At 36.6% G+C, this 16361-nt stretch overlaps 1 protein-coding gene across 1 annotated transcript in view; it reads left to right on the top strand.

The window, feature by feature from the left end:
- Positions 1 to 16361, top strand: part of MBOAT2 (membrane bound O-acyltransferase domain containing 2) — a 142751-nt gene that overhangs the window by 47395 nt on the left and 78995 nt on the right. Inside the window, exons 2-3 of the mRNA XM_056124133.1 lie at positions 5254 to 5399; positions 10356 to 10433. Of these exons, the coding sequence (XP_055980108.1) occupies positions 5254 to 5399; positions 10356 to 10433 (224 nt within the window). The remainder of the gene's footprint in view (positions 1 to 5253; positions 5400 to 10355; positions 10434 to 16361) is intronic.

The following is a 16361-nucleotide window of genomic DNA, read 5'->3' on the forward strand; positions in this document are numbered from 1 at the left end:
GTCATAGTGTTTTGTGCCATCAGCATTATGCATCTCATTATTATTATTATTTTCTTTTTATTGAATCACTGTGAGATACACAGCTACAAAGCTGTTCATTGTTGGGTTTCAGTTATACAATGCTCCTACACCCATCCCTTTACCAGTGTATTTTTCCTACCACCAATGTCCCCAGTTACCCCTCCCCTCCCTCTTCCCTTCCCCCTCCTCCTCCTCATAGTCCTTGTCCTCCTCCTCCTCCTCTCCCCGCTCCCCATCTTCCTCCTCCCAGGTACTGAGAGGGTATCATGTTTGTTCCTTTACCTACTTTCAACACAGTTTTATCCAGAATGATCATTTCTAACTACTGTTGTGATAGTGGTTCCTTCTCTATTCCAACTGCCTTCTCCCCCAGCACTTGAGGCAGGTTTCTAACCATGGACCAATCCTCCTAGTCCTTGTTTCTACTGTCCTTGGCTATTAGTCTCATACTATGTATTTTTATATCTCACAAATGAGTGCAATCGTTCTGTGTCTGTCCTTCCCATTTGACTCATTTCACTCATTATGATACTCTTCATGTCCATCCACTTACAAACAAATTTCATGACTTAATTTTTCTTGGTGGCTGCATAGTATTTCATTGTGTGGTATCTCATTCTTACCATGTGTCTTGATAGCATTTATCTTTGTGCTAGATTTAATCTTGTGTTGTTTTAATCATAAGCCCTCAGCATACTACATCTATTGTTATTGTTGCTAATAAGAGGTCAAAGCAAGTGCAAAGTGCAAAATCAACTACAAAAGCTACTACAAAGTGCAAAATCCGCAGTGGCCATTGGCATGTCTCATTCCACCATAGCTGTGCTATTATGGTCTTGAAGAATAGAACAAAATGATAGAAGCTGTTAAAGGATCTGCTTCATTGAATGCAATGAGACCAAACAGAATTTGAGAAGGGATAACATCAGATATGGAGAAGTATTTGATGACCTAATTAAAGATCAGAACACAGAAGTTTATTCCTCTCAGCACCATGATTATCACAACTTAAGCAAAAATGTTTGCGAGGTTGAAAGAAAAGATGGAACCTGCCTGAAGTGTTGAACACGCATCTGGTTCCGAGAAGTTTAATGATTTGAGAATTGTAATTCATTATGTAATATAAAAGTGGTGAAATTGAGAATGCTGATGTAGAGACTGTTGAAACCATTTTGGAAACTAGAAAAGCTGATTGTGGAGAAAAATTACTTATCAGAGAAAATCTTTGACCTGGCTAAATCATTGCCAAGTTTCAAGGTTTTAAGTGCATGATTACAGTTCTGTTTGGGGTCAGTGTTGCAGTCTTCAGATTCAAGTTATGATCTGGAACAGTGAGAAGCCAAAGGCCCTTAAGTATATCACACTGACAGTGTGCCACAGGAACAGTGAGAAGTTATGGATGATCTAGCATCTCTTCCAAAAGACCCTTCTGAATTGATGTACTGGAGAAATACAGATATACTGCTTGCAGATAAATGCAGATATACTATATAGCATACCTTTCCAAATTTTACTTAGTGTTGATGATGTTCTGACATATTATTTTTGTTGGTATCTTAATGTCAGAGAGGTATTGAGATAATTTTTTCTTCCAAGCACCACATCTTTGGTTCAGTGAATGGATGAAGGAATTACAGTATATTTTAAGTTCTACTACCCGTGGAGGACACTTTTCATTTATTTACTGAAAGGACATTTTTAATGTTTGGAATAATATCACCAAAGTGTCTTTTATTTTTGTTTATTTTTTGTTTAGGGGCCACACCTGGTGGTGCTCAGGGCTTAGTTCTAGCTCCACAATCAGAGATTTACTCTAGGTGGGGCTTGGGGTGCCATATGGGACACCAGCAAATGAACCCCGGTTGGCTGTGTGCAAGACAAGCTCCCTACCCACTGGACTATTTCTCCAGTCCCTAAGGAGTGCTTGAAAGGCATCTGAAAGAAGGCACTCAAGATGTTCATTTTATGGTCTCAAGGGACTTGCCATAGATGAGGTTGATGCAAAACCTACCGTTTACTTTCTGACATTTGCATTATATACCACCAAACATATTTTAGGATGAATCCCTGCTCTTAGGTAGTGTATGAGTTTTATATCTCCTCTCCCATTTCTAATTTTGATATGTATTTAAGCAATGCCTAACGAGAAGTTTCTACTTTATTTGTTTTTTATACAGCTTTTATTTTTTCTAAATTTTATTTTTATAAAGTTATTCACAATAATTCATTACACTTAATATTCAAGCACCAATCCCACCACCATTGCGCCTTCCCACCACCATATTTCTCATGTTTCTACCCCAAATCCCAAATTGTGCCCCTCCCCCAAAACTTGATACATCAGTGATGTAGAATATGAGAGTTCATTCATGGCTGTATGCTCCAAGAATTCTAAAATTTAGATTACGATTATACAGCAGAGTCACTCATGGATAAGGCCTAAATCGCTGCCTTCCAGGAGCTTTATTTCTGAGTCTCTGGATCATGGCCATTGATGAGATTATATGACCCCAGCGGCAGTTTGTGGGCGTGACTGCCGCACTACTGTAAAACTTGGGAGATGGGGGGAGGAGGCCTATTCCCACTCCAAGTGAACTTGGAGATTTCAGTCACGGGTCCCATGCACATGAGTTTTTCTGCGGGCTCCTTCATGAGTGAGACTCATACAAGCCTGTGGAGTGAAAAAACAGCTTTTAAACACTAAAAGCACAAATAATTTTATTCTCTTTTTGGTTTATGTTTCATTTGTTTCTGCTCTGATCTTTGCTATTAGCTTCTAATAGCTTGGAGATTAGTTTGTTCTTCTTTATTTAATTCCTTAAGGAATAGATAGGTTATTGCTCCTTGTAGTCATTTGACTATCTAAATTTTTGTTCTTCACAATTATCTCTTAAAAGGACTGTATGAAATGAATGTTTACAGAAATATTATATATGTATATTTACATGCACACATATATAATTGATCTTTGGATCAATAATAATCACACCTTATTTTATATTATATGAGCATATAATTTTGGAGATAGAGGGGAGGAAGGAGAGAGAGGAAGAGAAACTCCTTGGGTAGTTGTGGAGATCAGCTATGACTTGGAAGTTTTTGTTTGTTTATTTATCTTTTGGACCACACTTGGAGGTGCTCAGAGTTTACTACTGGTTCTGCACTCAAGATCATTCCTGAAGGAACTCAGAGGACTATGTGTGGTTCTGGGGAATGAATTTAGGTTGATTCCATGGGCAAGCAGCCCATGATTTGGAAGTCATATTATCACCTGTTTTGTGAACATCACTTTTATGTTCTTATTTTTGTGGTCCTTAAAGTATTTTATCTCTAATCTTTTAAAAACATCCTAGTGCTAGGAATGTACTAAGTGTTAGAACACAAATCTCTATGTATGAGGTATCCTGAGTTTGATCACTGGGGTGCCAAAATAACTAAACACATTGAGTTGAAGTTCCTTGTGTGTGTGTTTGCTTTTTTGCATTATTTTCCTAAGTCATCTGAAGCTTTCACCGGAATTAAACATTTTCACCTTCATATGGTTTTCATTCACTGTGATTTTTACTGGATAAAGAGCTATTGGTAGAAGTTTTTAAAATTAAAAACTTAAAAAAATTAAAGCTTGGAGGTTAGTTTGTTCTTCTTTAGTTCCTTAAGGTATAGATAGGTAAATGTGAGCAGTTGCTATCAAGAATATTTTTCTGATGTATCTAGTTTTTCATTTAATTTTGAAAAACAAAATCTTTTAGGAAAGGGAAGGGCATTTGTCTTATACGTGGCCGACCCGACCTGGGTTTGATTCCTCCACCCCTCTCGGAGAGCCCAGCAAGCTACTGAGAGTATCCCAGCCGAACGACAAAGCCTGGCAAGCTACCCGTGGAGTATTCAATATGTCAAAAAACAGTAACAACAAGTCTCACAGTGGAGATGTTACTGATGCCTGCTCGAGCAAATCAGTGAACAACAGGGAGGACAGTGCTACAGTGCTACCTTTTGGAAAGACATTTTACTTGTATTGAGTCTGTGTCAAATAACAATGGGCTCTTAGACAATGTGCAACAATGTTCAACTGTTTTTCTTCTTGTAATGCAGGAAAAAGCACATAGTTGTGTTTTAAAGCAGAGATAGCTCTATTGCTCTATGACTGCATCTGCATGTAGTGATTTGCACATCATTGGCATGTCTGAAACAATGATTTGTTTGTTTAAATTAAATGCTTGTTTTTATTTCTAATATTAAGTAAACTTAATATTAGAAATAAATTTAAATGAGTTTCTAATATTAAATAAATTTTTATTTATGGATTTTGAGACTTTTTAATAATTTTCTCTCAGAGTATACTTTGTAAGTAATGGATATTTTTCCTCTCATCTTTAAATACCATAAGAGAGCCTTGTTCTTGGCCTTTTATCATTTTGCTAGGGTGAAATTGCTGATAAGGGAGAGAAAAGAGCAGCACTGTTACCAGCTTGGATTTTATTCAAGTGTAGTTCCCAGAAAGTTAAAAGGAAGTTCAAAATGGACATTGGTGGATTTGGGCATAAATGTTTTCTGCAGGCTCTTTTCTGTTACCATTCTCCGTTTTGCCTCTGGAACCAATCTTGAGATCCCTGAGAAATGAGAGATCAGGTCTCATTTTCCTCATTGGTGGCTTTAGACCTACCTGTAGATGCCTCTTGACTCCTAGTGGCCCCCGAGACTTGATGCATTCCACAAGAAATGAGAACTGATGCATTCCGCAAGAAAGTGGGGTTTTGGAAACCTCATCTGATGAGTCTTTGGTGCTCTGTCTGACAAAAACGAGTTTTGACTTGACTGAGACTTGGCTGAGATGGGTTTCGGAGACCCTTAGTGCTCTCTTTTCTGGTGAAGGCATATCTGCAATCATTCACACAAGCTTCTCCTTCCCTCATGCCACAGGAGAACCCAGGGTTTGCACTTGTGTTTCTGCACCCCATGTCTTCCAGATTATCTCAGGCCCTCATTTCCCACCAGGGCTGCCTGTCTCTGCAGTGGAGACTGAGCATGGCTCCTCACTGAAACTTGGGACTGCCATCCTGGGGAAGAGCCCCAATTTTTGTTTTTGTTTTGTTTTGTAAACTCAAAGGGTATTAATTTTTATGTAGCCTTGGTGGGGTTTTTTGTTGTTGTTGTTCTAAGAATTTAAATGTGATAGAAAACGAATTATTTAAGTGTGTGTTTCTAATGTGGAATTTTAATCTTTCTTTACAGGTCAACTTTGTAGTGTGCCAACTCTTTGCCTTGCTAGCAGCTGTTTGGTTTCGAACTTACCTACGTGCAAGCAAAACTAGCTCTTTTATAAGACATGTTGTTGCTACCCTTTTGGGTCTTTATCTTGCACTTTTTTGCTTTGGATGGTAAGTAATTGTTTTAATAACCTTTAAATGAGTCACATGATGGCCATTCAATACCTCTATTGCAAACCACAAGACCCTAAAGGAAAGAGAGAGCAAAAGGGAATGCCCTGCCATAGAGGTGGGGTGGGGTGGGGGTGAGGGCTGAGAGGGCTACTGGGTTCATTGGTGATGGAGAATGGGCACTGGTGGAGGGATGGACACTTGATCATTGTACAACTGAAACCCAAACACAAGAATATGTAAGTCTACAACTGTACCTTATGGTGTTTCACCAATAAAAAAGAAAAGAAAGAAAAAGAAAGAGAAATCAAGGAAAAAAATAACCTTTAAATGAATGTTTTGGATGTCTGTGGATTGAGTGTGTAGGAAAGATGCAAAGTAGGGTTTTGTTCTGGGTTTGCCTACAAAGGTTTTCACCTGTGTCAACTTTTAAATTTATTTCCTTTATCACTTTCCTTTTCTTTGCTGTTGTCTGGAGGAGATTCACATTCGTGGCTGTGTGGTGTGGCCTCAGGGCTCACTCTGGCTGTCCTGCTTGCGTCCATACTCGGCAGATGGCTTGGTGCCAAGGGTCAAACTCATGGCCCTGCACTTGCAAGACTGGCACTCAACCACTGAACCACATAACCAGGCCCTAATTTTTGCTTCATTTTGATCTTAGAGGGGAATTTGAGATTTATAATTTATGGAACAGATAAAGTTAATAAAAAAGACATAAAGACTTCTTTTTTTGATCTGATGAATTTTTTCCACATATTTTTTACATCTCCTCTGATAAGACAAATTAGTTAAAATATTTTCGTCTGGGCAGATAGCTTTTAATAATGGTAAAAAGTTCATCAGGTACTACTGTATTTCCATTTCTTAGATTCTGCCTTGACTTGAGCAGAGAGGTCTTTGGTTTATTTCTTGGTTGCAGGAATGATTTGTGAAGAAAAACCTTCCTTTCCGACCCTTTAGATGCTCTGTATATATCTTTCCTTCACTTAGCTTCTTTATTCAGGACTGTCCTAAGAGCTTTAAGTACAGATGCAGCACTTCCTGCACAGGTGGCTGTGTGTGTGACAGTAGAAATCAGAGAAGAGCTCTTGATCTCGATGAAGCCGCAGAGAGTCTTATTGGAAGCCTTTGATGGAACTCTTTGTGGTTTCTTCTCATTTTTCCTTCTTAAGTAAGAACTAAGGTTCTTTGCTTATTTGCTGTGCTGTTTACACGCCCACACACAGGATTTCTAGGTTTGCTTTTCTGCAGACTTCTTGTTTGAGATGAAAATTCCCTGAGAAGATGAAAATGTACTCTTATGATCATCTGCATTTTTAGCTTCTGATGTTGGGTATAAAATCTATGGGGTTTGATAATGCCTCTGTGTTTGTTCAAGGATGTTGTTTTTGATTGTTGTGAGGACTAGAATATTCTGGTATTTCTTAGATTAAATTTTGTCTTTACCAGTTTCAAATGGTTCTTGGAAATTGATGAAAAAAAACAATCAGGGATAACTTGTTCATTCTCTACCTTTTTGTCCTGTGCTCAGACCTCTGATCGTTCCTGCCAGTAGTTGGTATGTGAGTAGTGTTGAGATTTAAATATGATCTCTCTGTCTTGTATTTTCTGTCTTCAAGAGTTTTTTTCTTTAGACTTCTCAGATGATCCTATTTCAGATTTCTTATAAGGGCCAGAAAGAATGAGGGCTGGGTGCTTGCCTTGCACTGTGTGACTGAGTTCAGTCCCCGGCACTATTTATGATCCTCTGAGGCCAACCAGGAATGATCCCCCGCAGAGCCAGGTGTAAATCATGCCATGGTGTGTGGTATATGACTATAACATTTTATTATAGAACTTTTCAAATACAGAAAGTAAGAGGTAACTAAGCCTTCACATTATTCAGCTTCAACAATCATTAAAATCCCACCATTGAGAATTTCCCAAACTTATTTTTCTGGGGAGGCCGTCACCACCGGAAAGGGCTGGAGCGATAGCACAGCGGTAGGGCGTTTGCCTTGCACGCAGCCAGCATGGCCGACCCGAGTTCGATTCCTCCACCCCTCTGGGAGAGCCCGGCAAGCTATCGAGAGTATCTCGCCCACACGGCAGGGCCTGGCAAGCTCCCCGCGACGTATTCGATATGCCAAACACAGTAACAACCAAATCTCCAATGGAGACGTTACTGGGCCCGCTCGAGCAAATCGATGATCAATGGGAGGGCCTTTATCTTATCTTTTATTTTTCTGGGATGTTTTCAAACACTTCCACACATAAATTCTCCCACATTCAGTGTACGGTAGCCTGTTTGGGTAGCCTGTTTTCCATGAAAGGTTAGGAAGGGTTTGTGGATCAGTGGTCAATACCAGAGCCCCCATTTACCGTGTGTGTGTGTGTGTGTGTGTGTGTGTGTGTGTGTGTGTGTGTGTAAGCAGAGTAGAGGAGTGAAAATGTACAACTTCCTTTGGGGATTTTATGACAGGGAGACTGTCAAGGTGTCCTCCTCAGAGACTTCCTCTCCTAGCAGCCCTTTTCTCTCTGTGAAATCTTCCTAGTTTTGTTATGACACAGTGTCATAAGTAACTCTGCTTTAATGACAGATAGTCCTAAATATGTCACATTATCTATGGTAGCTAGATTGTTTTTGTTTTGTTTTGTTTTTAAGAGAATGATCTCTTTTCTTAAAAACCTTTTATAGTCCTTTCTTAGGGCAGAGAGATCCTTTATGCTTCTATACTCTGTGTCGAATGACTGCAATTGTTGTTGCTGGGAAAGTGGAAAATCCTTTTGATTCGCATTGTAGCACTCTTGTCTTTTTTAGGCTCAAAGGCAATCATAACTGCAGCTGATTTGACAACTTCCCTTTCAGAAGACATATGTTAGCGTTCTGTAAACATAATTGATCATTTAACCTACTTGAAATTTTTCTTTGTTCTTTTTTTTTTAAAAAAAACCCTACAATTTATGAGTTTGTTTTAACTGAGAATTTAATAGTTTTAATTACTTATTTAACTCTCTTGAAAACAAGGTATGCTGATGGGAGTAGAGTTAGATGCTTAAGTCAGAAACCCTGAGTACTGCTCTTTTGGCTCTGTGATTTTAGTGTGAGATGATATATCATTGTCATGTCGTTGCCAATTTGATTTGCACTTTTCTAATAAGTGACTTTCATAAGCCTACCAGATTTTAATACTTTTAAGATACTACCTATCTTGAATTTTCACTTTACTAGTAGCACTGTAGAATTGAGTTGCTTTCTGTGTGTCAGCACTTACCATACTTTGTTTCTTTATCCTGAAAAACCTTAATGGACTACTATACCAGTATTATACTCATTTTACTAATGAGGACATGTAGCCTAGCTGTAAATGAGAAACTCTAAAGAGCCCCAGTGCTATCATGTAGTTAAAAAAACACCTATATTTTTTTCCTGGAAATCAGTGAAACTGATAGGATGCAGAACCACATGCATATTGTCACAATAGCAAAGGCTCATACAACAGTAGGCTGCTGAAACATTTCTTTATCCTCCAAAGATTGCAGTACCCATTCTTTGAACACTGTAATCAGTTAGGGAAGAGGGCATTTGAGGGCACTTTAAGGAGATAGAATGAACTATGGCACTGTTGTGTGAGAAAACTTGACTTCTGAAGTTTTCATACATCCATCATCTTCCAAGGAAATTTACCATAGAAAGGGAAAAATATTTCCTAGAGTCCTCAAAAGTTTTAAGATAAGTAATTTAATAAGTTCTGATCTTAGTTCGTAAAACCCTTGAAAGTATCCTGCACTACTCATTAGCATTTTCACATTAAGTTGTTAGTAAATTGTTAATGCAAACAATTATACAGGATGGGGATAAATAGTTTAAAAAATTGTGTTTTAAAATGTGCTTTTTGTTTCCTCCTGGTTTGGTTTATACATGCTTTTCTGCTTCTCGGGATCCTGTGCTTAGTGCCCTCTGCAGCAACATTATCTTTGTGTGTGTCTGCAGATATGTTATGTTTGTTGGGAGGCTGGGTGGGCAGTGGGAGGAGTGTGTTAGGTGTGTGCCCCACAGGCTGACCCACTCTATATAGTGGATGGAGTTCTTCTATGGGCCTGCATTGGAATCTGCTTTTTATACTGTATCTATTAAAATTTGTGTAAAAATTTAATTAACCTTTCCACATTGAAGGTACCTATTATTCCCTAACAACTCGGATAAAATAATTTTTAATCATAAGTTAAACTATACAGTGACATGCAATTTTTCCATAAATCATCTTAGCAGTCGTTTAAAGTGATAGACAGAGATCCTAGTAATGTTTTGCCTGAATCTTGTGAATGAAGGGATAAATCAATTTTCTCCTTTAAAGGTTGATTTCTGTTAAGAACATTAGAAAATGCTGTGTTATCTCACCAGCATGTTTCATGGGCAAATTACGGATTGTTTATATGAGGCAACTTATTTGGTTTCAGCCATCGTCTTTTTAGAATAAATATATTTGGATTTGCCGGCTTTTAAGTCATTTTTATAGTCAATACTTTCAGTTGTTTTGTCTTGAGAAGATAAGGCATAATGCAAAATTTATATTAGAAAAATCAGTTTGGGAAAGCAGCTCCTGATTTTGTGAACAATTCTGAAACTTCACATTTATTGTTTCTCAAAAAATTGTTATTATTGTTATTATTATTCAATTATTATTGAAGCTGCACTACTTTAACCACATACCTCTGGTGTGATCATGTAACTAGGAGATGTGGAATGCTAGGGCCTTCAGCATGGCTTTATGGGATTTTGTTTCACTGTTTCAGCTCTCTGGAACTTGTGTGAGATTCCAGAGAATTCGTAGCATTTTAGCCTTTAAAGGTTTGATTCTTTTTTTTTTAAATCTGGGAATGTTCTATTGTATATAAACATTTATTAGCACAAATTCCTTTGACTTGATGTTTGTGAACGCATGTCCATTTTGACGGTGCTCTTATCTTTTATAGGTATGCCTTACATTTTCTTGTACAAAGTGGAATTTCCTACTGTATCATGATCATAATAGGAGTGGAGAATATGCACAAGTAAGTGTTCACTTTGTTCACATATTTTAAGTTGTATTTTTTTTCTAAAATAGGATTGGATCAAAGTAGAATTTAATTACATTAAAATGTTCTAAGTTCTAAGTTTTATTTTTTTAAGAAGAACTGTCATAAATATAAAATAAAGATACTGGTATGCAATCATTCTTATCAGTGCTAGGGGTTGCTCTTGGCAGTGCTTGGGGAACCTTGTGATTCCAGGCCTCCTACATGCAAAGCACGTGCCCTAGCCTGTTGAGCCATCTCTTCCACCCTGCTGATCTTTTTTAATGCAGGGATTCTCCATCTTATTACTATTGACATTTTAGTCCTTGCAATTCTTTGGTCGTAGTTATTTTAAATCAAATTTTGTTGCTATATTGTTAATTTACCATACTAAGGTCTGACCGTTATTTCATGTGTGGGACTGTCCTATGCACTGTAGAATATTTAGCAGTATTCCTTCCTGATCCCCATCCTTTGGATGCTAATAGCATCTTTCTCCAGGTTGTGACAGCCATGAATGTTTCCAACTATTTAAAATTTCCCTTGGAAGTCAGAACCACCTTCAGTTAAGAACCACTGGCTTAGCTGACTACAGTGAAAAGTTGGAGTGTGGCGAATTGATTGGAAGGAAATTATAAGAAAATTTAGAATGACTTCTTAGTGATATCATAGGAGAGTGTAAGTAAAAAGGATGCCAAAGATGACTCCACGTTCCAGGCTTGAGTGGTAGGAAAGACGGGAGCATTGTTTTAGGAGGTAGGAAATTATGAAGATGGGGAGCATGCTTAGAGAACAAACATTTCAGGTAGGCTCAAACCCTAAAATGTATTTGTTATATAGTAAACACTCAGTGAATAATTAGAAGTAAATGGATGTTAAACTTTAAGGTATCTTGAAACATTTAGGAGTGGCAATAGATCTGGATCAGAATAGAGATGTGTACAAACCTGCCTGGTAAATCCCAGGGGAGACTTCATTAGCACATCCTGCTAGCAAACCCTCCCATGGTGTCCCATAATATCTGAGGTGACATGTGCATTGTATTTTTGCATTTAGAATTGCATGTAGCACCTGGAGTCTTGTGCAGGAAATCATGAAACTGTGGCAAATAGATGAGCTTTAATTCTGTTTGCTTCTTCATTGTCTAATGATACTGGTCACACTTGAGTTAGCTTTCTTTTCCTTCTGTAAACCAGCATTTATAAGATTATAATGTTTTTATTTAAATGAAGTAAAATGTCTTCATGATGCTTCTTGATAATTTTTATATCATTCTGATCCTGTCTCTGAAATCTTGTGCAAATGACAGGTTCAAAGTGATGCTGTGTTTAAGATATGATAAAGGATTGTTTGTAATCTGAATAGTAGAAGTAAAATCTGGTTATTTTTTTGAAAATATGGCCTGCATTGCTGCATAAGCAAAAGTAATATGCTTATAAATTGGAAATTCAGTAGATTCATATTTAGTAATGATATATAGTAACATGAAATTGTTTCTTCAGAGAAGGAATGATAATCTGTGAGTTATCTGTTTATACTTTATATTAGTTATATAAGGTCATATCAATTTTAATTAAAAAATTAAATCTATGTATCATTACACTACATTTTAGGTGGTAGTCAGTAGTATTTGGAACAAATGGGGCATTTCTGTCAGCATAGACAGTTCTACTGGATGGCACAAATTTAAATACGTACATTGCAAAGCTTCCCAGCTGGCTAGCTTAGTGCTTAGAGTGTGAGATGCCTAAACACATACAGTTGTATGAAGTTAATTATGTTACTCTCTTTTATTAAATATTCTGGAGCTCAGTGTTATTTACACATATGCTGCTGACATTTAAAATAGGACTTAAGTCTTGGATTTTAGCATTTTTTGGAGCAGATTAGGCATATGAGTTGTTTGTGTTGCAGTAAGAGTAAGTGGATAATTAATTTTTAAATATATATTTTAATCTTTTTCAACTCTCTTCAATTTCATTTTACACAAGTATTTTTCTGTTTTAGTTTTTCTTCTTCTTGTTATCCATATATACTTTCCCCCTCACATTAGTCTCTACATTAATTTGAAATTGCATAGTGGGTCCAATCTTCAGAATTTTATTTATATATATTAAAGAGAACTTAGAGCATTTCTGTGTGTTGTCCAAAGTTGTCTTTATATACCACAGTTCTGTTCTTTTTCTTTCTTTCTTAAATGATATGTCTGCTAATTTCTTTGAATAGCTGGGGTTTACATTTTTTAAATGAAGGTTTTTTCACCTTCTTTGATACATAGTAGTTTAAAAAGTTTTTGAATCTTTCTACTTTATGCTTTGTGAACTTTATAACTCATTCACAGTGTGGTTGTTGCACGATGAATGAATCTGTGTGTAAACGGAAACATTTTCATTTACTGTAAACTTTGTCTTCATAGCTTTTTATATTAAGATCCATATCTAGTTATATTGCCATTAATATCTAATCTGTTTTAGAATTTATTTTCCTAGTCAATGGTTTTATGTTAGTTTTGAAGTTTTTGAGGAGAACAATTTATAACCTTAGGTGTTATTAGGCAATATACAAAGCTATTATTTTTTCTTAATTAATATAAGGAGATTTTAACTTTCTCCAGATTTGACCACCATTTCCGAGAGCAGAATTGGAAAACTCTATCCAATAGTCTGGACTGGGTAGCAAATAGTTTAGGCTCTGTGGGATGTAGAGCTGTTCTTTATTGTTGTACAGAATCAGCCATGAATGCAGCCTGTTAAACAAATGAGGTTGGTCATGTGTCGGCACACTTTATTCACAGGTGGTACCTGTGTTGGACCAATCAGTCTATGATGCAACCCCTTCCATAGAGATCTTCAGAGAGAGAGGGATACTCTTTTTGTTCATTTAAGAAATATGCAATATGCTTAAGTTTGCTGAGTGATAGATTTAGTTGCCTGCTGTATGAAGGACAAGTGAAACAGTGAAACAGTACCGAATCTGATGCTTCACATATTATTAGGATCATAAAAAAGTTTATTTGCAAGTTTATAAAGGATATAGTAAAATCATGAGACTTAAGAGCAGTATGCAATAGTCAATTTTATTCCTGTATATTAGAAGTGAATGCCCCCTAAATTTTAATAATCCATACTAATAGTGAAAAAAGAGTATTGCTAGGAATAAATTTATCAAAAGAAGTATATGGCTACTAAGCTGAAAACAAAGATCTAAAGAAGATATACAAATAGTTGTGCACAGTCATATATTGAAAAACTCAGTATTGTTAAAATGGCAAATTTCCCATAATTGCTTTGTGACTGATGATTATAATTCCATTTAGACCTTCATTATGATTTTAGAAATTAAAAACCAATCTTAATTTCTAAATGAAAATGCAAAAAACTGGAGATTGTTCAAAAAAGAACAAAGTTGGAGGAGTTACACTTACTCATTAAAAAACTTTTGTAAGGTTAAGTGAGACTGGTCATGGATTACTAGTGTGTACAAACACATGGATCAGTTAAATTAATCATGGGCAAATCATAGTTGAAATAAGAACTTGTGCAGTTCAACAAATGATACTTTACTGGTTGGATATGCACATGCAAATTAACCCATTAATTTGGTTAACCCAAATTAACCAAATTGACTCATATTCTAAACCATGCAAAAATTAACTCAGAATGAACTACAGACTTATTAGTTAGGATGAAAACCTTAACATGGGTGAAAAAAAAAGGAGAAAACATTTAGACATTATGTTAGGCAAAGGAACAACAAATTCAAAGTACAAAAAAAAGGAAAATGGATAAATTGGATTTTTTATACTTTGGAAAAAGATACCACTTAAAAAAAATAAAAAGACAAGCTACTGACTAGAATAAGAAATTGTAAAACATGTATCTGACAAAGGATTTTTATCCAGAATTTTTAAGAACTATCATGAATCCATGAGAAAAAAAATTAGGTGAACTATTTGGATAGACATTTTATCAAAAAGTCATATGCAAATACAAAATAAGCAGATGTAAAGATACTCAACATCATTTGTCACCGAGGAAAATGCATTTAAAACTACAGTGAAACCCTTCCTTTTCATCTACAAGGAGTAACAATACCATGTATTGGTGAGAATGTGGAAAAATTAGAGCCGTTATTCATTTCTAGTGAGAATATAAAATGGCACTACCTATAAAGAAACAATTGAGCTATTTTAAAAAGTTATACTTAATCTAGTTATTGTATATTAACAGAAATTAAAGTATCTGTCCATGCAGTCCCTGCCTAAGAATGCTTATAGCAATAGTATTCATAATAGCACAGATTGGAAGGAGTATGAATGTATCTGGTGACTAGGCCAACAAAATGTGGCATATCCATCCCTTGGAATTCTTCTGAGGTATGTGCAACAACAGAGATACATTTTTCTCAGACATGCTGACAGGCACAAGATACTTTACTTTATAGAGCTACTAAAAGGTAAACCATAAGGTAAGTAGCACTGTAACACTGTCCTCCTGTTCATTGATTTGCTTGAGCAGGCACCAGTAATGTCTCCATTGTGTTGTTACTGTGTTTGGCATATCGAATATGCCATAGGGAGCTTGGCGGGCTCTGGCATGCAGGCAGGATACTCTCGGTAACTTGCTGGGCTCTCCGAAAGGGGCGGAGGAATCGAATCCGGGTTGGCCGCATGCAAAGCAAAAGCCCTACCTGCTGTGCTATCACTCAGCCCTTTAGGGAAGTACTGAGTGGAAAATTAATATTAATGTAAAATTAATATTAATGTAAAATAAAGGTATAGTTTTTTAAAGTTTAAGGACTTTAGTATATTTTCCTATTTATAGGTTTTTTGCCTATAAATCTAAGTAGGAAAATATATGCATACACATTTTCCTGAGTTTAGTTTTAAGAATAAAATGTCCAAAGAAACGTTGAAAGCCTGTAGTGACCTAATGGGAAAGAAACGTAGGTGTTTAAAGAGCAGGCATAATAGCTGTAGTTGAACATTGAAAGGGAGTATATGAAAAGACAACCGATGGGATGGAAAAAATTATTTACCCAATGCCCATCTGATAAGGGATTAATATCAAATGTGTATAAGGCACTGATAGAATTTTACAAGACATCCAGCCCCATCACAAAATGGGGAATAGAAATGAACAGAAACTTCTTCAAAGAACAAAGACAAATGGCTAAAAGGCACATGAAAAAAATGCTTCACGTCACTAATCTTCAGAGAAATGTAAATCAAAATAGCAATAAGATATCACTTCACATTACAGAGACTGGCACACATCAAAAAGAACAAAGCAAAACCAGTGCTGGCATGGATGCAGGGAAAAAGGGACTCTCATTCATTATGGTGGGAATGGCGACTGGTCCAGCCATTTTGGAAAACAATATGTGCATTCCTCAAAAAACTAGAACTTGAGCTTTGCTTCCATATGACCCAGCAGTACCACATCTAGGAATATATCCTGGGGACTCAAAAACACAGAGCAGAAATGCCATCTGCACTTCTATGTTCATTGCAGCACTATTCACAATAGTCAGACTCTGGAAACAACCTGAGTGCCTGAGAACAGATGACTGGATAAAGAAACTATGGTACATCTATCCAGTGCAATACTATGCACCCACCAGGAGAAGTAAAGTCATGAAATTTACTTCAGTTATAAATAGATGGACCTAGAGAGTCTCATGCTGAGTGAAATGAGTCAGGAGAGGAACAATCATAGACTGATTTCATTCATTTGTGGGATATAAAAGAAAACATACTATGAGACTAATAACCCATGGACAGTAGAAACCCCAGGAGGACTGGTCCACAATTGAAACTTGCCACAAGTGTGGGGTTGTGGGGTGGGAGTGCAGTTAGGATAAAGAGGGTCACTATGATAATAATAGTTAGAAATGATCCTCTGGACAAGAACCGAGAGCTGAAAA

Source organism: Sorex fumeus, unplaced genomic scaffold (assembly GCF_029834395.1).
Source record: "Sorex fumeus unplaced genomic scaffold, SorFum_2.1 ptg000006l, whole genome shotgun sequence".
Lineage (NCBI taxonomy): Eukaryota > Metazoa > Chordata > Mammalia > Eulipotyphla > Soricidae > Sorex > Sorex fumeus.